At 35.3% G+C, this 17,904-nt stretch overlaps 1 protein-coding gene across 1 annotated transcript in view; it reads right to left on the bottom strand.

Annotated features, from left to right (window-relative positions):
• Positions 1-17,904, bottom strand: part of LOC143236076 (uncharacterized) — a 42,513-nt gene that overhangs the window by 24,177 nt on the left and 432 nt on the right. The window contains exons 2-3 of the mRNA XM_076474349.1: positions 4,098-4,158; positions 1,012-1,097 (exon numbers count right to left, since the gene is read on the bottom strand). Coding sequence (XP_076330464.1) covers positions 1,012-1,097; positions 4,098-4,158 — 147 coding nt within the window. The remainder of the gene's footprint in view (positions 1-1,011; positions 1,098-4,097; positions 4,159-17,904) is intronic.

Genomic DNA, 17,904 nt, shown 5'->3' with positions numbered 1-17,904 from the left:
ATCTTAAATAACTGATAAGAATTCATAAATACAAAATCAGGTGTCAATACTATTCATTTATCCGGGCAACAGTAGGCAACATAATGAAGAAGAATCTCCTTATATAAAATATACACAATTCACGTGTGCACAAGCTGCTTCCAAGAAATATAAGTTCAACCACAGCTCAGCTCAAGTTCTAGAGAGTGAAACGGTTATTAATGCTATTCTATACAAAAGCTTTTATAAGTTTCTGTGCAGCCAAGCTGTTAAAATGGGGGTGGAGAAATTGTCATCTTCGAACACTAAATGGATTATAGAAAGTTGTAGGAAAGGGGGAAGTGCTTTAAACGTGACAGCTTTATGGAAGAGCCTTTGGCAATGAAAACTGCGCTGTGAGGCTGTTGTCAAGGTGAAGGCTCATTGAATGATAACGTTGGAGCATGGCAGCATAGTATAACGCACTCTGTATTAAGAATTGCTAATTTATGATGTTTTTTGCATTAATACCTTGCATACTAGCTTATTACGTCAAACTAACAAAATTCTATTTTGAAACAGAAGTACCTGCTAAACAAAAGTAATATATATTTTAAAATATTAGTATAGTTAACTGAACCAGGGTTATGAAGATAAACCTAATATTACTTGAAATCTATTATCGAACACATAAACTATCTATGAGCTATCTCCTCTATCAGTCCATAATATTGAATTGATTGAATATATAAAAGGCAACTGAAGAACACCACCAACCGCTAACTGTTGGCATACTTTATAGTAACGGGATACGAACTAGAAATCTTTTAATTTAAGCCCAACACCCACTAAATCTATTACAGTTACGCTCACAAACTAAAGTTTAGACTATCTTTGTTTGTAAAATATTATAAGAGAGAAATGACGGATGTGTGATATATCGCATACCTATAATCTGAAATAGATTGTACAAGCATACTTTTCCAGATTATTTGGCAAAGAGACATATATCGAACACTTGAAAGTTGTATAGAGATTAAGATTTTTACTTACCACACATAGCCCAACCAATAGCAATACAGACGAAATAACAAGTAATCCAGAGACAATCAGCATCAAGATGATAAAAACCAAAATCACTGAAAAATTATAACATAATTTACGTTTGACACACAAACTCAATATAAACGAAAAAGCATTTTTCAAAATATCTTCAGTTATTTCCTTTTTAAACATTCTTAAGCCTAAATATTTACAAAATCTAGAAAAGGAAATTTCTTAGGTCGTGTCTGTCGCTTGTTTTTTTCAACACACTGATATGTACTTAAAATATTTTTAACTTCGATAAATATTTTGTACTACTTGAAATAGTATGGGTTGATAGTTTTCAAATTACGCTTACCATTAACTTACAATTCACATCCATATATGTTGAGAACTGTGTTATTATCCTGTTGGACCTGGCATGGCCCAGTGGTTAAGGCATTCGACTCCTAAGCCGAGGGTCGCGGGTTCGAATCCACCTCAAACCAAACATGTTCGCCCTTTCAGCCACGAGGGCGTTAAAATGTGACGGTAAATCCCATTATTAGTTGGTGAAAGAGTAGCCCAAGAGTTGGTGGTGAGTGCTGATGACTAGCTAGTCTTACACTGCTAAATTTGGGACGGCTAGCGCAGATTGCCCTCGTGTAGCTTTGCGCAATTTTCAAAAACGAACAAACTATCCTGCTTCGTTTGAATTGGATATCCTTGAAGATTTGAAAATTAAAATTTAACTTAATAGACATATTATCGATATTTTATTATAACATATTTCAAGGAGTATGTTGCTGCAACAGGTAACCGTCTCAAATGGCTATTTACAGTTAACACGTTTAACAGTTTCCAAAATTACTTTATCGCAATGAATTAAATATGCCCCATCCCCCTTTTCAATTACAGTGTGCAGCGAATCAAAAGGGGACCGTAAGTGCCTGCAAATATTAGGAATTGCGAAGGAGAATAAATGTAGGGGGTCCAATTATTTTTTATACCGAGTGGGGGCATCTTTTTTAGGTTATGCCGCTGTTTTTCAAGCAATTTTCGTGTTTGGAACTGAATGAGTGGATCTCAAACTTAATTATTGAATATTTCTCATTAATTTTACATTACAGAAGTTAAACCTCATTGCCTTTTGAAATAAAAATACAATAGAAATTTCTCTGTAAAAAAATGTTTATAGATATTTGGCATACATTTGTGGAGAAAAACAAGTCAACTCTTGAGGGCTTTCTAATCTATTTGGCTGTGATTCTTAAAATGCACTCACAAACCCTACGAATAGAGCAAGGAGTTTTTAAAGAGGGGATAATGGGGTTCGAGCCTCTAACCTTCAAATCCATAGTCAGGCACGCAAACCATTAGGCCTCTCTCAGCTAAACATCGAAACATGCAACAAACCAACAGTCTAAAAAAACACACAACTGTGCTATTTGTTGAGTGTTTCAGTTGTTCCAGGAAAAGAAATGTTTTAAGTTATAAATGCTAACTTGCTGTCATCCAGCTTAATCGTGTTTCGTTTTCACACGTCTAAGTAATGAAAAAACGAACATTCTTTAAGAACATCTGAAACAGAAAATGTTTTTCACACTTGGATGCTGAGGTTTAATCTGTGTTAAGTTTACTTGTTGTATGCGGTACAACCTACACCGTATCAATGTACTGAATATACAAATTTATATAACGGTGTCGAATCTGATATTTTTAAAGTTAGATTTGGTTTGTTTTGAATTTCGCGCAAAGCTCCAGGAGGACTATCTGCAGTAGCCGTCCCTAGCAGTGTAAGACTAGAGGGAAGGCAGCTAATCATCACCACCCACCGCCAACTCTTAGGCTACTCTTTTACCAATGAAAAGTGGGATTGACCGTCACATTATAACACCCCATCACGGCTGAGAAGATAAGCATATTTGTTGTGACGAGGATTGTAACCTGCGAACTTCAGACTACGAGTTGAGCACCCTAACCACCTGGCCACGCCAGGGCCTCTTGATGTTTGAAATTATTACTACTATAAGTAGTTGTTAAATAAACCTTCACCAAAAATATTTTATAGTCCTATATAACTTTATTGTCAATTTCTTTGATCTTACACTGAACAACTAATTAGTCTGTGAGGTTAACCCTTTCCTTCCTTCAGGTGAATAAATGTTAGTTATGACTATGCCTATTTAATTAAATACTTACCCAAGAGGGTATGAGTGAAAGTGGGTTTGTTCAGAGAGATTGGAGTAGAGAGTTTTGTCAAGTAAATATCTCCGGTTGATATTTTTCCTGGAGTGAAACTAACTTAACCTGTCGTTATCGTAATACGCATTAAGCGTCACGTAATGTTCATATTAATCTCTCTTTTAATCTCATATGTTGAACCACAACAACTACAAATAACAATATTCGAATCCGCATCACAATGTTTTAACCAATACTGAATATTAGAGAGAGAAGGTATAAAAGTAATAATGTATAATCCCTGATTAAGGATTGTAATAAACATATAACTGATGTATAACCCTTGGTTAAGGACTGTAATCAACATATAACTTATGTATAACCCTTGATTAAGGAATGTAACCCACATATACCTTATGTACAATCCCTGATGAAGGACTACAAATAACGTATAATTTATATATAACCTCTGATGAAGGACTGTAATCAACATATAACTTATGTACAATCCCTGATGAAGGACTACAAATAACGTATAATTTATATATAACCTCTGATGAAGGACTGTAATCAACGTATAACTTATAAATCACCCAATGATGAAGGGCTGTTCATCGGTCCTGAAGCAAGAAAGTACCTAACCCCTGTCGTTTTCTCAAACAACATGGGCCTGTTTTTGTTATTGCTGTTGTTGTTTTCACTGTAAACACATTAACTCACTAACCCTGATTTACAACAATTTCTTTTAGCTTTTCTATGTTCTTAATTGTTCTTCGTTTCGTAAACATCGCGACATCCTTAGTAACGTTTCGCGATACAAAATTTGGAAACCATTGGCTTAATAAATAATATATATATATATATGTCTAAGTTAAATTACTGAGTAATTTTCTTTTATCATGATGAAACAACAAACCATATTAGTTACTTACCTGTTGTCTGAGTTGTGTCGACGTGAAACGCCACCCACACGATAACTACGGCATAAAATCCCTAGAAGTAAAAACAAAGATTGATGTATTGATCCTCTGACAGATGGAGATAGGAATATCCATCACGACTAATTCGTGGATATGTCAGATTTTCAAACTGTATCTAATTTGTCTCTTTGGGACATGGCGTATGATCGTCATGTTGGTCAGTTAGAAGTGAAGGTACAGCTATCTGACGAATGATTCAATATTTTGGGGCTGATTTTTATTCGGGCAGTAGATTCCGTAATTTAGTGCAAAGCAACACAACGGGATATATGCGGTGTGTCCATCGAGAAAAATCGAACTCCAGATTTTAGCATTATAAGTCTAAAAACTTATCGCTGACCCACCAGTAGGACTGGCTTTAATAATTTAAGGGTTTTTTAATGAGTTGAATTTTTATTCTACTTTTTTATAGAGACACAAATTCAAGGAAAAGTGTTAATTATAGATTAGGTAGAGAAAACGTGGACATATATTTATGGTAAACTCTATCTATTTAATTAAGAAAATAAATGTAATTTTGCTTATGGAATTTCGGCCATATTTGGAATATGTTTAGCATGAGGTCATCATATAGTTTCAAACACTAAGTATAGGGATTTTATGTAAGGGTTTTACGTTGTTCAGGACATTAACAATATGACAATGCCTCAAACCCATCACTTGCTTGACTATCGTTGTTGTTAAGCGTAAAGTTACATAATGCTATCGAAATTCGATGGTTAGCTTCATAAGCCTACAGAATTACCACTAGCTGGGCCTTGGCTACACACAGTATATACTTTTTAGCATCGCAGTATTTATATGACACCTTTTAGCAGACCTAGATGTTAATATTTTAATATTCAACGGAAGTCATAATAAAAAGCAATTCATTCGATGAAAACTTAAATTCTCAGTTTTCACTGTTAATGTGACCATCTTGATTTGACAAAATACACACAGATAACTAATTGTTTGTTTGTTTATTTAAAGTAAAGTACAGAGTTCCAATAAAGACCTATTTGTACTCTGCCAGCACGGGGTACGAAATCCAGTTTCTAGCATTAGGTGAGTATAAAACAAAACCATTCAATAAGTTTGGGAAATACAGATCGCTGAAGTCTCTGGAGGTGAGCCAAAAATCAACTTTTCTTATACTAGCTTTCTTTTCTCAGATTTCAATTCATTAACTGCCCTTAGAAATGTATCTCAAGACGAATGGTTAACCTGATTTTGACCTAAGAAGGCCGAAACGTTGTTCTTTATTTTAATATCCATACCAGCAGTCTTGAGATACATTTTTACTTCAAATGGATTTTCTCGTCATCACGAATAGCTGACCTCAGGTTCATTTATAGTTGACTGTGTAAAGGTAAGAATTAAAAACGTTCCACAGAACCAGATAAAAGCTATTTATGATTTAGTAGAAGACTGTAAGAAAGAAATTGAAACGGTGAGCATGTCTGGTATAACGAGGATCCCAACCGCAACCTTCTGATTGCGAGTCGAACGTTCTAACCACCTGGCCATTCCGAGCCTTAAGTCACTCAAAATTCAACATTTGTTATTGTTTTTTTCAATATTCTACGACCTGAATATTCACCTTGTGCTACTGGTTTTGTTTGTTTCGTATCACTGAGGAAAGAACTGAGTGATATTTCAGTATATGATATAGATATCTTAATATTCACTATATATCACTGTTTGTTTATGTTTTAGGTCATTCACCATATGTTGCTGTTTGTGTATGTTCATTCTCCATTTTCTAGATCTCAAGTTTCAATGAATCTCGTTTGTAGTAACAGCAAGAAAGTTTCTTTCTTACATCATTTCAATTTCCTAGATTTTTTACATAAATCGTGTTCGTCGTTTTTTTAAAGTTACTGTCGACACAATGAGTATCTCGAAATTTTGTTTCTTTCTTGCTTCTTTAAGGAATTTCCTTCCTTCTGGTAACTCATCACCGACAACAGACCTAACACGCGAGGTATTAGGCATAAATAAAACAAAAGTGTCACGTAAAGCTCAGTGGATTTAGGCGGAAACAAAACCTTTAAACCTGCAGTGATTGTTATCAGTTCAATGTTTCTATTATTGAAAGCTGATGACCAGACAGAAGAGGTTTCTATAATCTGAAGTTTCGATTACGTCAAATTTAAAACATTTGCTCTTACTATTCTTTGAAATAAAATTTAACAAGAGACTAACTAATTTAATGAGCACTATTTAGCCCAGAGAGAATGGTAACATTCTTTAATTTACGTTTATACACTCAGGAATACAACTTTTAACTTTAACGCAAATTTAGTTCTAGGAAACTCAGTCGTCTTTTGATTCTTTTAATTTCGAGCAAAGCTACACGAGGGCTATCTGCGCTATCCGTCCCTAATGTAGCGGTAAAAGACTAGAGAGAAGTCAGCTAGTCATCACCACCCACCGCCAACTCTTGGGCTTCTCTTTACCTACGAATAGTTCGGTATTGACCACCACATTATAACGCCCCCACGGTTGAAAGGGCGTGCATGTTTGTTGTGAGGAGGATTCGAGCCTGCGATCCTCAGATTACGAGTCGAGAACATTAACCACCTGGCCGATCTAAACACAAACAATTGATGAAGAAAAAAACTGTAATATACTTGGTAATATAGTATTTCTCTACCAGAATAACATTTTACCAGTTTCTTAATACAAAATATAATAAATCATAAGTAATGTCTCTTCATGTTAATATACTAAGTATGGAAATAAAACAATTTATGGCAGTAATATTAAATATTATTAACTCGTGTATCATAATATTTACCAACAAATAGTGGGATTGACCGTCACATTATAATGCCCCACGGCTGATATGTTTGGTTTAGTTTGTTTTTCTAATTTCGCACAAAGCTACATGAGAGCTACCTGCGTTAGGCCGTCCCTAATTTAGCAGTGAAAGACTAGAGGAAAGGCAGATAGTCATTACCACCCACCGCCAATTCTCGGGCTACGCGTTTAACCAACGATTAGCGTGATTGACCGTGAAATTATAATGCCCCCACGGCTCAAAAGAAGAGCACGTATGATACGACGGGGATTTGAACCCAAGACCCTCAGATTGCTAATCAAGCGCCCTCTAACCACTTGGCCATACCAGGCCTATTATGCTGAAAATGTTTTAAAAGTGACACTAACAAAGAACACTAAGATATCGAAAATATCATTACAAATGAACATGGACAATAAATACATATTCGTCAACTTCTGTTAGTTAATCCAAAACCTGTACACATATTTTTCGTTAATTTCGAGGTAATGAACCTGAGTATTTGAATAACAAACAAGTGATGGCTCCCATCTAGTGTACTATGTCTTTGTCATTAGGATGACATTTCGTTATTTTTTATTTTGTTCCCTATATAGAGCCCCCAACCGCCACCCTCCAGTGGCACAGCGGTATATCTGTGGAATTAGAACGCTGGAAACCAGGTTTCGATAGTCGTGTAGTTTTGTGCTTAATAAACAACTGCTACAATAACTGTACGTCTGGACTCCCAATCTGACGATCGCGGGTTTGAATCGCCGTCCTGTCAAGCATGCTCTCCCTTTCACCTGTGGGGGTGTTATAAAGTTTCGATCAATCACGCTATTCGTTGGTAAAAGTGTAGCCCGAAACTAAGAATCATATTTGTTTATGTTTGTCCTGAATTTCGCTCATAGCTACACAAGGACTATCTGCATTAGCAGTCCTTAATTTAGCAGTGAAATTCTAGAGGAAAAGCAGTTAGTCGTCAGCTCTTGGGCTACTTTTTTAGCAACAAAGTTTAATTGGCCGTCACATTATATCGCTCCATCGGATGAAAGGGCAGGTACTTTTTATACAACGGGATTCGAACCATCGACCTTCAGATTGTGAGTCAAGCGCCCCCTAACCACTTTAAACGAATCTCTTCGCCATTGGCGAAGTAAATTTAAAGTTGTCTGTGATTTGTTGAAGTTATCCGTGATTGTTTGAAATTGTCTGTGATTGGTTGAAGTTGTGTATAAGGACAAATATCGTTGCGGGCATATTTAACAACGATTGTTCTCAGAAAGCAAACTGAAAACAACTATACTATTTGAACGCTGATAAAATTATATGGATGAAATTGTTATTAAACATTCCGAAAATTATGATTTTTAAGAAAACAAGGTTTTAATATTTGATTTAAAGGAGGTACCATTATTTTAATGTGACATAATGTGCCTTTATTCCGATTTTAATATGACGTCACTTTTATGTGATTGTGATATAGCATTGTTGTTTTGTGCTTTTGTTCTGCCCTCATGGTTTCAGTGGTACATTTGTAAGTTTATAAAACCAGGTATCCCTAGCTGTGCGTTTAACATTAATTTTTTTTAACATCGCAACTAAAGAAAGTTTGTTTGTTTGTTTGTTTGGAATTTCGCGCAAACCTACACAAGGGCTACCTGCGCTAACAGTTCCTAATTTTGCAATGTAAGACTAGAGAGAAGGCAGCTAGTCATTACCACCCACCGCCAACTCTTGGGCTACTCTTTTACCAACGAATAGTGGGAGTAGCTGTCATATCTCGAAATGGCAGGTTAACCTGAAGATGACTTAAGAAGGTCGTGGTGGTGTTATAATGACCATCACATTATAACACCACCACGACTGAAAGCGCGACCATGTTTGATGTGACGGGAATTCGAATTCATGACTCTCAGATTACGAATAGAGCGCTCTAACCATCTGGTCTGTAAGGAAAGACTGGGCTAAGTATCTAATCATTCACTCTACTTTTGTGTTGCTATTCAAAACATCGGGGATAATGTATTTACTAAAAAAACTGTGAAAAATATATTTGATCGAGAGATGCGAACGCGATGAAATCATTCGGAGTAAATTCACATCAATATTTTCACGGGTGTAAAGAGATCTGTGAAACAGAGTTTCAAAGAAACACTGTAACCAAGTGTATTTTTTATTAACTCAAACCAACTTAACTAGGTGCATTATACGAACGAGTCAAAGATGGAAGTTAATTAATTCGGGAACAAATGAAACATGAATGTTAATGGTAATTTTCTAACACTTTAAGCACCAGACTTCCTGGTAAAGACGTAATGATAATTTATGGCACCATTTACTACGTAATGGAAAATAAAGCTTTTTTTTTCCTGAAAATGAAACATCCGAGAACAAACACGCCCTCTGGGTTCCTGTCTCCAGCTAATTAATCATAGAATGGCATCGCAATGAACATTTTACATTGTTTGCCTGTTTTATTCTTTTAAAAAGAACACCTCCCATTTCCTCAGAAAAACGTTTTTAAAATAATAACCAAAATTAAACATCAAATCGTCTACGTAAGTTTTTATTGAATAATAAGTACCGAAAAATATTACCGTAGCCTATGTTTCAGTCATTAAAAACAAAAAGAAATTACTGATTCGATAAATTATGTTTAACATTTACTATAATTCATTATTAATAGCTAAGCCTAAAAATTACTCTACTTTCAATAAATGAAGGAATATTAAACTTCACGGTAGAATTGTAAATTGTTTTAAGATTTTAGAAAGAGAATTTAATCGAGTTCTCCTGAAAAAGATTATATTAACGGCATTCTTAAAATATTTCCGCTTGGTGCCCACAAAATGTTGTTTGTTTGTTTTTCAATTTCGCGCAAAGCGTACACGAGGGCTCTCTGCGCTAGCTGTCCCTAATTTAGCAGTGTAAGACTAGAGGGAAGGCTGCTAGTCATCACCACCCACCGTCAACTCTTGAGCTACTTTTTTACCAACGAGCATGTTTGGTGCGACGGGGACTCAAACTCGCAACCCTCAGATTAGGAGTCGAACGCCTTAACCCACCTGGCCATGCCGAGCCCCCACAAAATAAAACTATTAGAGTTGATCTTGTTAGCAGACGATTTTACATACAGTTAAGACGTTTTAAACAGATATATCTTTATTGTGATATGTGGTTCATGATTCACAAGATTCAGAAACAGGTGACCACGTGACTAACGCTAAAGTTAGAATACCCCGTGCCGCTTGATAAATACGTGCCTTAATAAAGGTAGCTAAAATGTAATTAAATAAACTAGATAGCTTTCTGGAGGTGTTTTTCTTGATATTAAGATTAGTTTTATGTAGATACACTCACTCTTCGAACGTATAGATAACTTTTAAAATTTTGTTCCTTTGTTACGATTAATTAATTTGTTTGTCAGAAAATAATTAAGCCTATTTCACGTAATTTCACTTCTGCTGGCTTTTAGTTTATCATTTTCCTTAAGTGCTATACTTATTAAAATTCCTTAGTAAACTGCGCATAATTTTAGTTAGTGAAAGGGTGGTCACTGGAAAAATTGGATTAACCATCGAATGAACAGCTTGTTTCTATAATCTCGCTATCAGATGGGTCCACAAATTGCATCATATTTAACAATCTCGTTTTGTCTTGTTTTTCACTGTTACATCACGTTAAGTGTAAATAAATAATTCAAACAAATCAAGTGAAATCACTCATTTAATGTGTAAAATAAACATGGAACCCAAAAAGTACTTAGCAGGGCTAACTGTAGTATTTATTGTAGTTTTATTTTAATTTTTTGGGGAGTTGGCGGTGGGTGGTGATGACTAGCTGCCTTCCCTCCAGGCTTACGCTGCTAAATTAGGGACGGCTAGCGCAGATAGACCTTGAGTAGCTATGCGCAAAATTCAAAACAAAACAAACAATTTTAGCACTGTGGGACGAAATTCGAATAAAAACAAACTTTTGCCAGTAATTTTCTTAATATAAAGTTTTCCGTATTTCACAGTAAAGTTTGTTATATAGGTCAACTAATTAGCAAGTTAATTGTGATTTTTTCTGATTCATCCAGATAATTGTTTTATTAAACGTCCAAATATACATATAGGATTGTTCCCCCCCCCCTCCAATGGCACAGCGAAATGTCTGAAAAGCTACAACACGAAAAGCTGGGTTTCGACACCCGTAATGGGCGGAGAACAGATAACCAGCCCATTGTGCTTTCATTCTAACAACAGTATCAGAAAGTTGGGTTACTTGAACATTGAGTCTATACAATGTGTAAATTTAACACTTCGTGCAATTTTACCTGGTCATTCACATCAGCTACAGTTTCACTATTTCTGTGCGCAACACCACTGTTCTCGAGGTCAAGCAGGTGGCCGCTGAGATATATTGTGTTTAGACAGACTTCAGAAATAGCTGAACCTTAATAGGCTTGACCCATGAAATACCAGTAAAAACATAAAATCTAATAAATACATCATTAACCTACTACTATCTAGATTAATAAGTTGTCCTAATGTTAAATTCAGTACATATAATTTAAATAACAAATTTGATATCAGTACCTATTAAAGAACCTTTATTTAAAAAAAAAACACGGTTAAAACATCGTTTGAAAATAAACAATACCAGGCTTTGTTAAAAATATCTACATGTTACTGTGGGTCACAGAACTACCATCATCACGAAGATAAAAAAAAACTAAAAGGCTGTGTCCCACCCAAACAGATAGATGTTTTATTAAGGCCTGCTTCAATTGAGATTTTCAGACAAATATTCTTACACGAGTACCGGGTTCTTACTGCTTTTTAATTCTTGTTTGTTATTAAGCACAAAGGGATTTCTATGCTGTGCCCATTACTTGCATCGAAATCCGGATTCTCTTGGTATAATTTCGCAGACATACCACCGTACTACTCGAGATGGGGATGAAATATTAGAAACGTACGGGTATTAAAATCAACTTGTATGGATATTTTTTTGTAGTATAGTAACACATTAGAAGTGATACCTTTCTTAACACGATTTCAATATATTTAGAAAACAGATAACCAACTGTTAGTTCTCAGCATATAAACTGAAAAAAAAATTTTAGTGCCAAGAATCACGAAAATCTTATAAAGGATCATTGAACTCTCCGGCTCGGCATGGCCTCGTAATGAGAAGGTAGAAGGTTCGAATCCTCTTCACACCAAACATGCTCGACATTTCAACTGTAGGGGGTTATAATGTGACGGTTAATCCCACTATTTGTTGGTAAAAGAGTAGTCCAAGAGTTGATGGTTGGTGGTGATGACTAGTACTTTCTCTCTAGTCTTACACTGCTAAATTAGGGACGACTAACGTAGATGACCCTCGTACAGCTTTGCGCGAAATTTAAAACATCTGGTATTATTTTGTTGTTGTTTTTAATACTAGTTTCTGACTTCGGAAAGCCGGGAAGCCGTACCCACGACCAGAGATTCACATTCTAGATTGGGTTGTGTTAGAGCAACGTGTAAACGAAATTTTAGATTACTCTTATCTCAGTGGAAATGCTCAAAGATCCAGGGGCATATAAAACAAAATTCGTTTCTAGCTTTGAAGTTTCTTAAAGTTTCTTTATGAATTTTTAACTTCTTCCTCACACTAAACCCATTTTAGTCATGTCTTGATGCGAGTACCTAACTTCTGATATTTTTAAACCTGTCACAACACGGGCTATTACACAACTGTTCACACTTAACCAACTCGCTAACTCACGTTTTACTTTGAAAAGCAATGGGAACTCCTCGTGCACTTAATTCGTTTAAAGCAAACTGCCTATCACGCGCTGAATGGTACATAGTCTAATTACCTTAACTGGCATCGTGGTCACGATCAGGTATGGTATTTTTACTTTTTTTATATATGTTTCTCCAATGATTGATGATAATGGAACGAGGATTTGGAATTCACTTTATTTTGAAATTTCTACTTCAATTTCAAGACTTCTTTATGCTCTATACCCTCTTTATATTCGATTTTAAGCACCCGTATCTGTCCACGCCCTATCATGTGTATGCATTTATTTTCTTTAGCGAGAGAGAAGTTAGTTGAAATTACTTAGATCGAATCAATCACTGCGACAGTCCGTATGGACATCATTCGCAGGTTCAGTCTCATAAACTCATTGACACACACAAAACCATTTTAGTCTTTTAAATTAAACCCAGCAAATTGTCTTCTGTAGATGGATAATGTGAGTGAAGTTCTTAACTGAATTTCGAGTTTTCATTGTTCATGAACAATACGCACGCTGTTTTTGTTTGTTCGTTTTTTAAGCTGGATTAGAAACGATTAAGTGTCTAATTTTAATCTGCACGTGCTGCCCTTTTAGGCTTCTACTGAATTGTGCTTAGACGAACAAATAAGACAGGAAAAGAAACAGGTATACAGTTTGTTTGTTTGTTTGTTTAATTTTGCGCGAAGCTACACAATAGCTATCTGCACTAGCCATCCCTAACTAAGCAGTGTAAAACTAGAGGGAAGGCTTTTAGCCATCAACACCCACCGCCAACTCTTGTGCTACTATTTTAACAAATAATACTCACTTTGTAACGTTTGCATAAGTAAAACAGAGAGCATATTTAGTAGGATGGTGATTCAAACCCTCAACCATCAGATTGCGACTCCAAACATACAGGTGTTGTAATAATTGTTTCTTATTAAACACAAATCTACACAAAGGGCTATCTGTGCATTTTTTCAACTTAAAAAGTTGAACCAAGGTAAGAAATTGTAACGTTCATGTTTGATTATTTTTATATTATGTGGAATCAATCACAGAGCTACACAATGGGCTACTTGTACTCTGCCCACCACGAGTATTTAAACCCGATTTTTAGTAGTATCAATCCGTTGATATACCGCTGTGCCACATAAATACGAACAGAGGTTGTTGAGGGATACGTTGCAATCTAAAGAAGATAAACAAGTCTTCAAGCAGAATCAGTCGCCAAGGTACAACGTGTAAATTCCATAGTTTTTTTTTAAAAGGTACAGAACACAATAATATCACGAACATTGCTCTCTGTAACTAGCTAGATATACGTATCCACTTCATTAACTGATGAGGACTGGCATCGCCAGGTGATTAGGAGGCGGTTGACTCGTAATCTGAGGGTCGCAGGTTCGAATCCGCGTCACACAAATCATGCTCGCCATTTCAGTCGTAAGGGCGTTATAATGATACGGTCAATTCTACTATTCTTTGGTAAAAAAGTAGCCTAACAGTTGGTAGTGGATGATCATGACTAGCTACCTTCCCTCTAGACTTGCACTGCTAAATTAGGGATGGCCAGTGCAGATAGCCCTCGAGTAGCTTTGCGCGAAATTCAAAAACAACAACAACAAATTAGGGAAGGTAGCGCAGATAGCCCTCGTGTAGCTTTGAGCGAAATTCAGAAACAAACAAACATTAACTGGTGGACGTATTCTGGGATTGGACTTAAACATCGTCATAATGATAAAGAAAACCTTTAAATCCATACTATAATGACCTTTTCCATCATGGGTTAGTAAATATTATTTTCATATACTTGCACAGAAAGACCTTTACACAGATACCTAATGGTTAGGCATAAGGTTCTATTTTCGCATTATCAGTTTATATTTCCTAGCTTTACCTCATGATAAATGAATGTTAAAACATGACTCTACCCATTTTTTAACCTAATTATGTCTTCAACTTAAGCCTTTCAAACTTATCTCACCCACTTTGACTCAGCGATAAGTTTTCAAGCTTGTAACGGTAAAAATCGAGTTTCGATACCTATGGCTAGCACAGCACAAATATCCCATTGTGTATCTTCGAGTTTAACAACAGCCAAACCAAATTCAATATTTAGAAATGTGTTTAAAAGAATGTTTGCCTGTCGTAATGGCACATTAATGTTGATGTCCTATGTGTCGTAGATCTGTAAATAAATGTTTCACACTTTGTGACAAATATATTTTTTATAAAAAAACTTCAGTTCTATCATAATAATAGCTTCACATTTAAAATACAGTTTTAGGTTCATTTCTGGTACAAAGCAGATACTTGGACCCCTATTGACCAATTGGTACTGATCACAGACTAAAGACCACTGTTGTTGACCTTCACGAGAAACAAAGTCAGCACGACAAAACAAAAAAAAAACACCAAAGTTTATAGTCTATAAATTTATTACGTCAATAATTTTTTTTACGTTAAGCTCACGAGAAGTGATTGGCACGTGGCGTTATTTCAGACATGTCTTCCTTTCGTTTCTCTACTACAACAATACTAATCAATTCAGAGGTACAGTTTCAACGGAATATTTCTCCTCATCGGTATCTTCCTTGAGTAACGACAAGTATTGAGTTCTTTTTAGTAGAAGAGTCATAAGTATAAGCTGTTTCATGCATATGAAAAGCAGACACGCTACAGGCTGCAGAAAAACAAGAAAGTGATTTTAATGACAGGACGTAAGTTCTTGTTTACACGATTCTGTCTCTCGTCATCGGGATTCGATCATAACAACTTTCGAAACGTGGTTATGATAACTTAAGGTCTTAACGTACAAGTCTAAAGCATTCAGATCTTTTATAGAATGTCATGGATAAAGTGCATGTTATTGATGTTCTTACTGAAGTTATCTCTTATCATATTTCTTTACGACTCCATTTCTGTTTTGCTATTTCGATACTAAAATCTACATTTCTCAGTGACGTTTGAAGTGCATTTTACAAAGCAAGCTCAAACACAGACATAAAACATAACAGATCGCGGCTTCAACATTAAAAAAATGACCTATATTTATATAAACCATTTATTAGTGATGGATTTATTGAGTGTATTTCTGTTTTCCTTTGCGTTAGTTACACCATAGACAACATTAAAAATCGTTAATTTATACAAACCATTTATTAGTGATGGATTTAATGAGCGGACGTTAGTTTGTTTGCTTTAGTTACACTGTAGACTACCTGCGTGCTGACCATCAACTGGAATCGAACTCCAGATTTAGTGTTTTAAATCCATAACCTTACCTATGATCCATGGATGGAAGGCCTTGTTACAGCAATATCCTGTAAAATGCCGAACCAGGAATACTTGTCGTCTATTTACAAGAGTTCGTTTGTGTTTTCTGTGCAAGGCTACAAAATAAGTTATTTGTGCTGTGTCCACTACGGGTATCAAACCTCGATTTTAGCGTAGTAAGTTTAAAAGTGGTAAAAAGTTGATTTTCATATACAATTTTATAAGAGAATAAAAACCAATAATTATGGCTAAGTTTTCGGGATGTAGGTTTTCCTCACCTGTGTTTTGCAGTTAATGATATATTACAAAATAAATACATAGATTGAACTTGGAATTACAAATGCCATATTCCTTTATGAATAATTCGTATTTGTACAAGTTAATAATAACAAAAAGTCCTATATTAATATGTGGAGACAAAGTTCATTGTAGACTTCAATTAACATTTATAAACCTGAAACATGATATATATATATAATGTAACCTGAAACATGATTATATATATATATTGTAAACACACAATGATATATAAAATAACACGGCCATTTTAACTGCCCGTCTATAGAGTTATTAACTAGTAAAACGTAAGTTGGGAACAGAATATCTCAATAATCCACATTAATCAATCTAAACAGCTAATCAAACCCACGAAAATAACTATTTAACACTAACTGAATCATTGTCCAGCATTCTTGTCACTACTACCTGACTTAACACAACTACTTCTTGGAGCGTTATCTAATACATAAACCACTATTACCTGACTTAACACAAGTACTTCCTAAAGCATTATGTAACACACAATTCACTATTACCTGACTTAGCACAATTACTTTTTAAAGCGTTATCTAACACACAAACCACTATTACCTGACTTAACCCAAGTACTTCCTAAAGCATTATCTAGCACATAAACCACTATTACCTGACTTAACCCAAGTAATTCCTAAACCATTATCTAGCACATAAACCACTATTACCTGACTTAACCCAAGTACTTCCTAAAGCATTATGTAACACACAATTCACTATTACCTGACTTAGCACAAGTACTTTTTAAAGCGTTATCTAACACACAAACCACTATTATCTGACTTAACAGAAGTACTTCCTAAAGCATTATGTAACACACAATCCACTATTACCTGACTTAACACGAGTACTTCCTAAAGCTTTATCTGAAATACAAACCACTATTACCTGGCTTAACACAAGTGTTTCCTGAAGCGTTACCTAACACACAAACTATTATTATCTGACTTAACCCAAGTACTTCCTGTACCATTATGTAACACACAATCCACTATTACCTGACTTAGCACAAGTACTTTTTAAAGCGTTATCTAACACACAAACCAATATTATCTGACTTAACACGAGTACTTCCTAAAGCGTTGTGAATGCACTCACACCGTTTCTCAACCTGTGGTCTCGGACCAACATGTTGTTGATCCATGAACTTTCACGAAAGCAAATAAACAAACAAAAAGTGACAACAAATGTGTCCATAAGTTGTTACAGTTTTCTACTGCATTTTTGGTTTAGTGGTTTGTGACAGTTTGGGGAGACAACAAGCCGGTATTTGGTGTCGAAAACGTTGAGAAATTATATCTAATTTAGTTGTTAATGTTATTATACATAACGTGCTTCTCATAAAATTATCTAGCATTATCTAAGAATACTTCACTAATACATCACGTCGCACTAAAGGACTCTCAAAGGTCATCTAGGAATACATCATATTACACTAAACTACTCTCAAAGGTCATCTAGGAATACATCATATTACACTAAACTACTCTCAAAGGTCATCTAATAATACTTCAATTACACTAAACTACTCTCAAAGGTAATCTAGGATTTTCAAGTGGTCATTTGTTACATACTGCTATTGCCTCTCCCCATACTCAAGTATATGTAATATGCTTACCAATTGTGTTTTATATTAA

Source organism: Tachypleus tridentatus, chromosome 2 (genome assembly GCF_004210375.1).
Source record: "Tachypleus tridentatus isolate NWPU-2018 chromosome 2, ASM421037v1, whole genome shotgun sequence".
Classification (NCBI taxonomy): Eukaryota; Metazoa; Arthropoda; class Merostomata; order Xiphosura; family Limulidae; genus Tachypleus; species Tachypleus tridentatus.
Note: the sequence above shows the minus strand (reverse complement) of the source record. Positions and strands in the feature narration are given on the sequence as shown.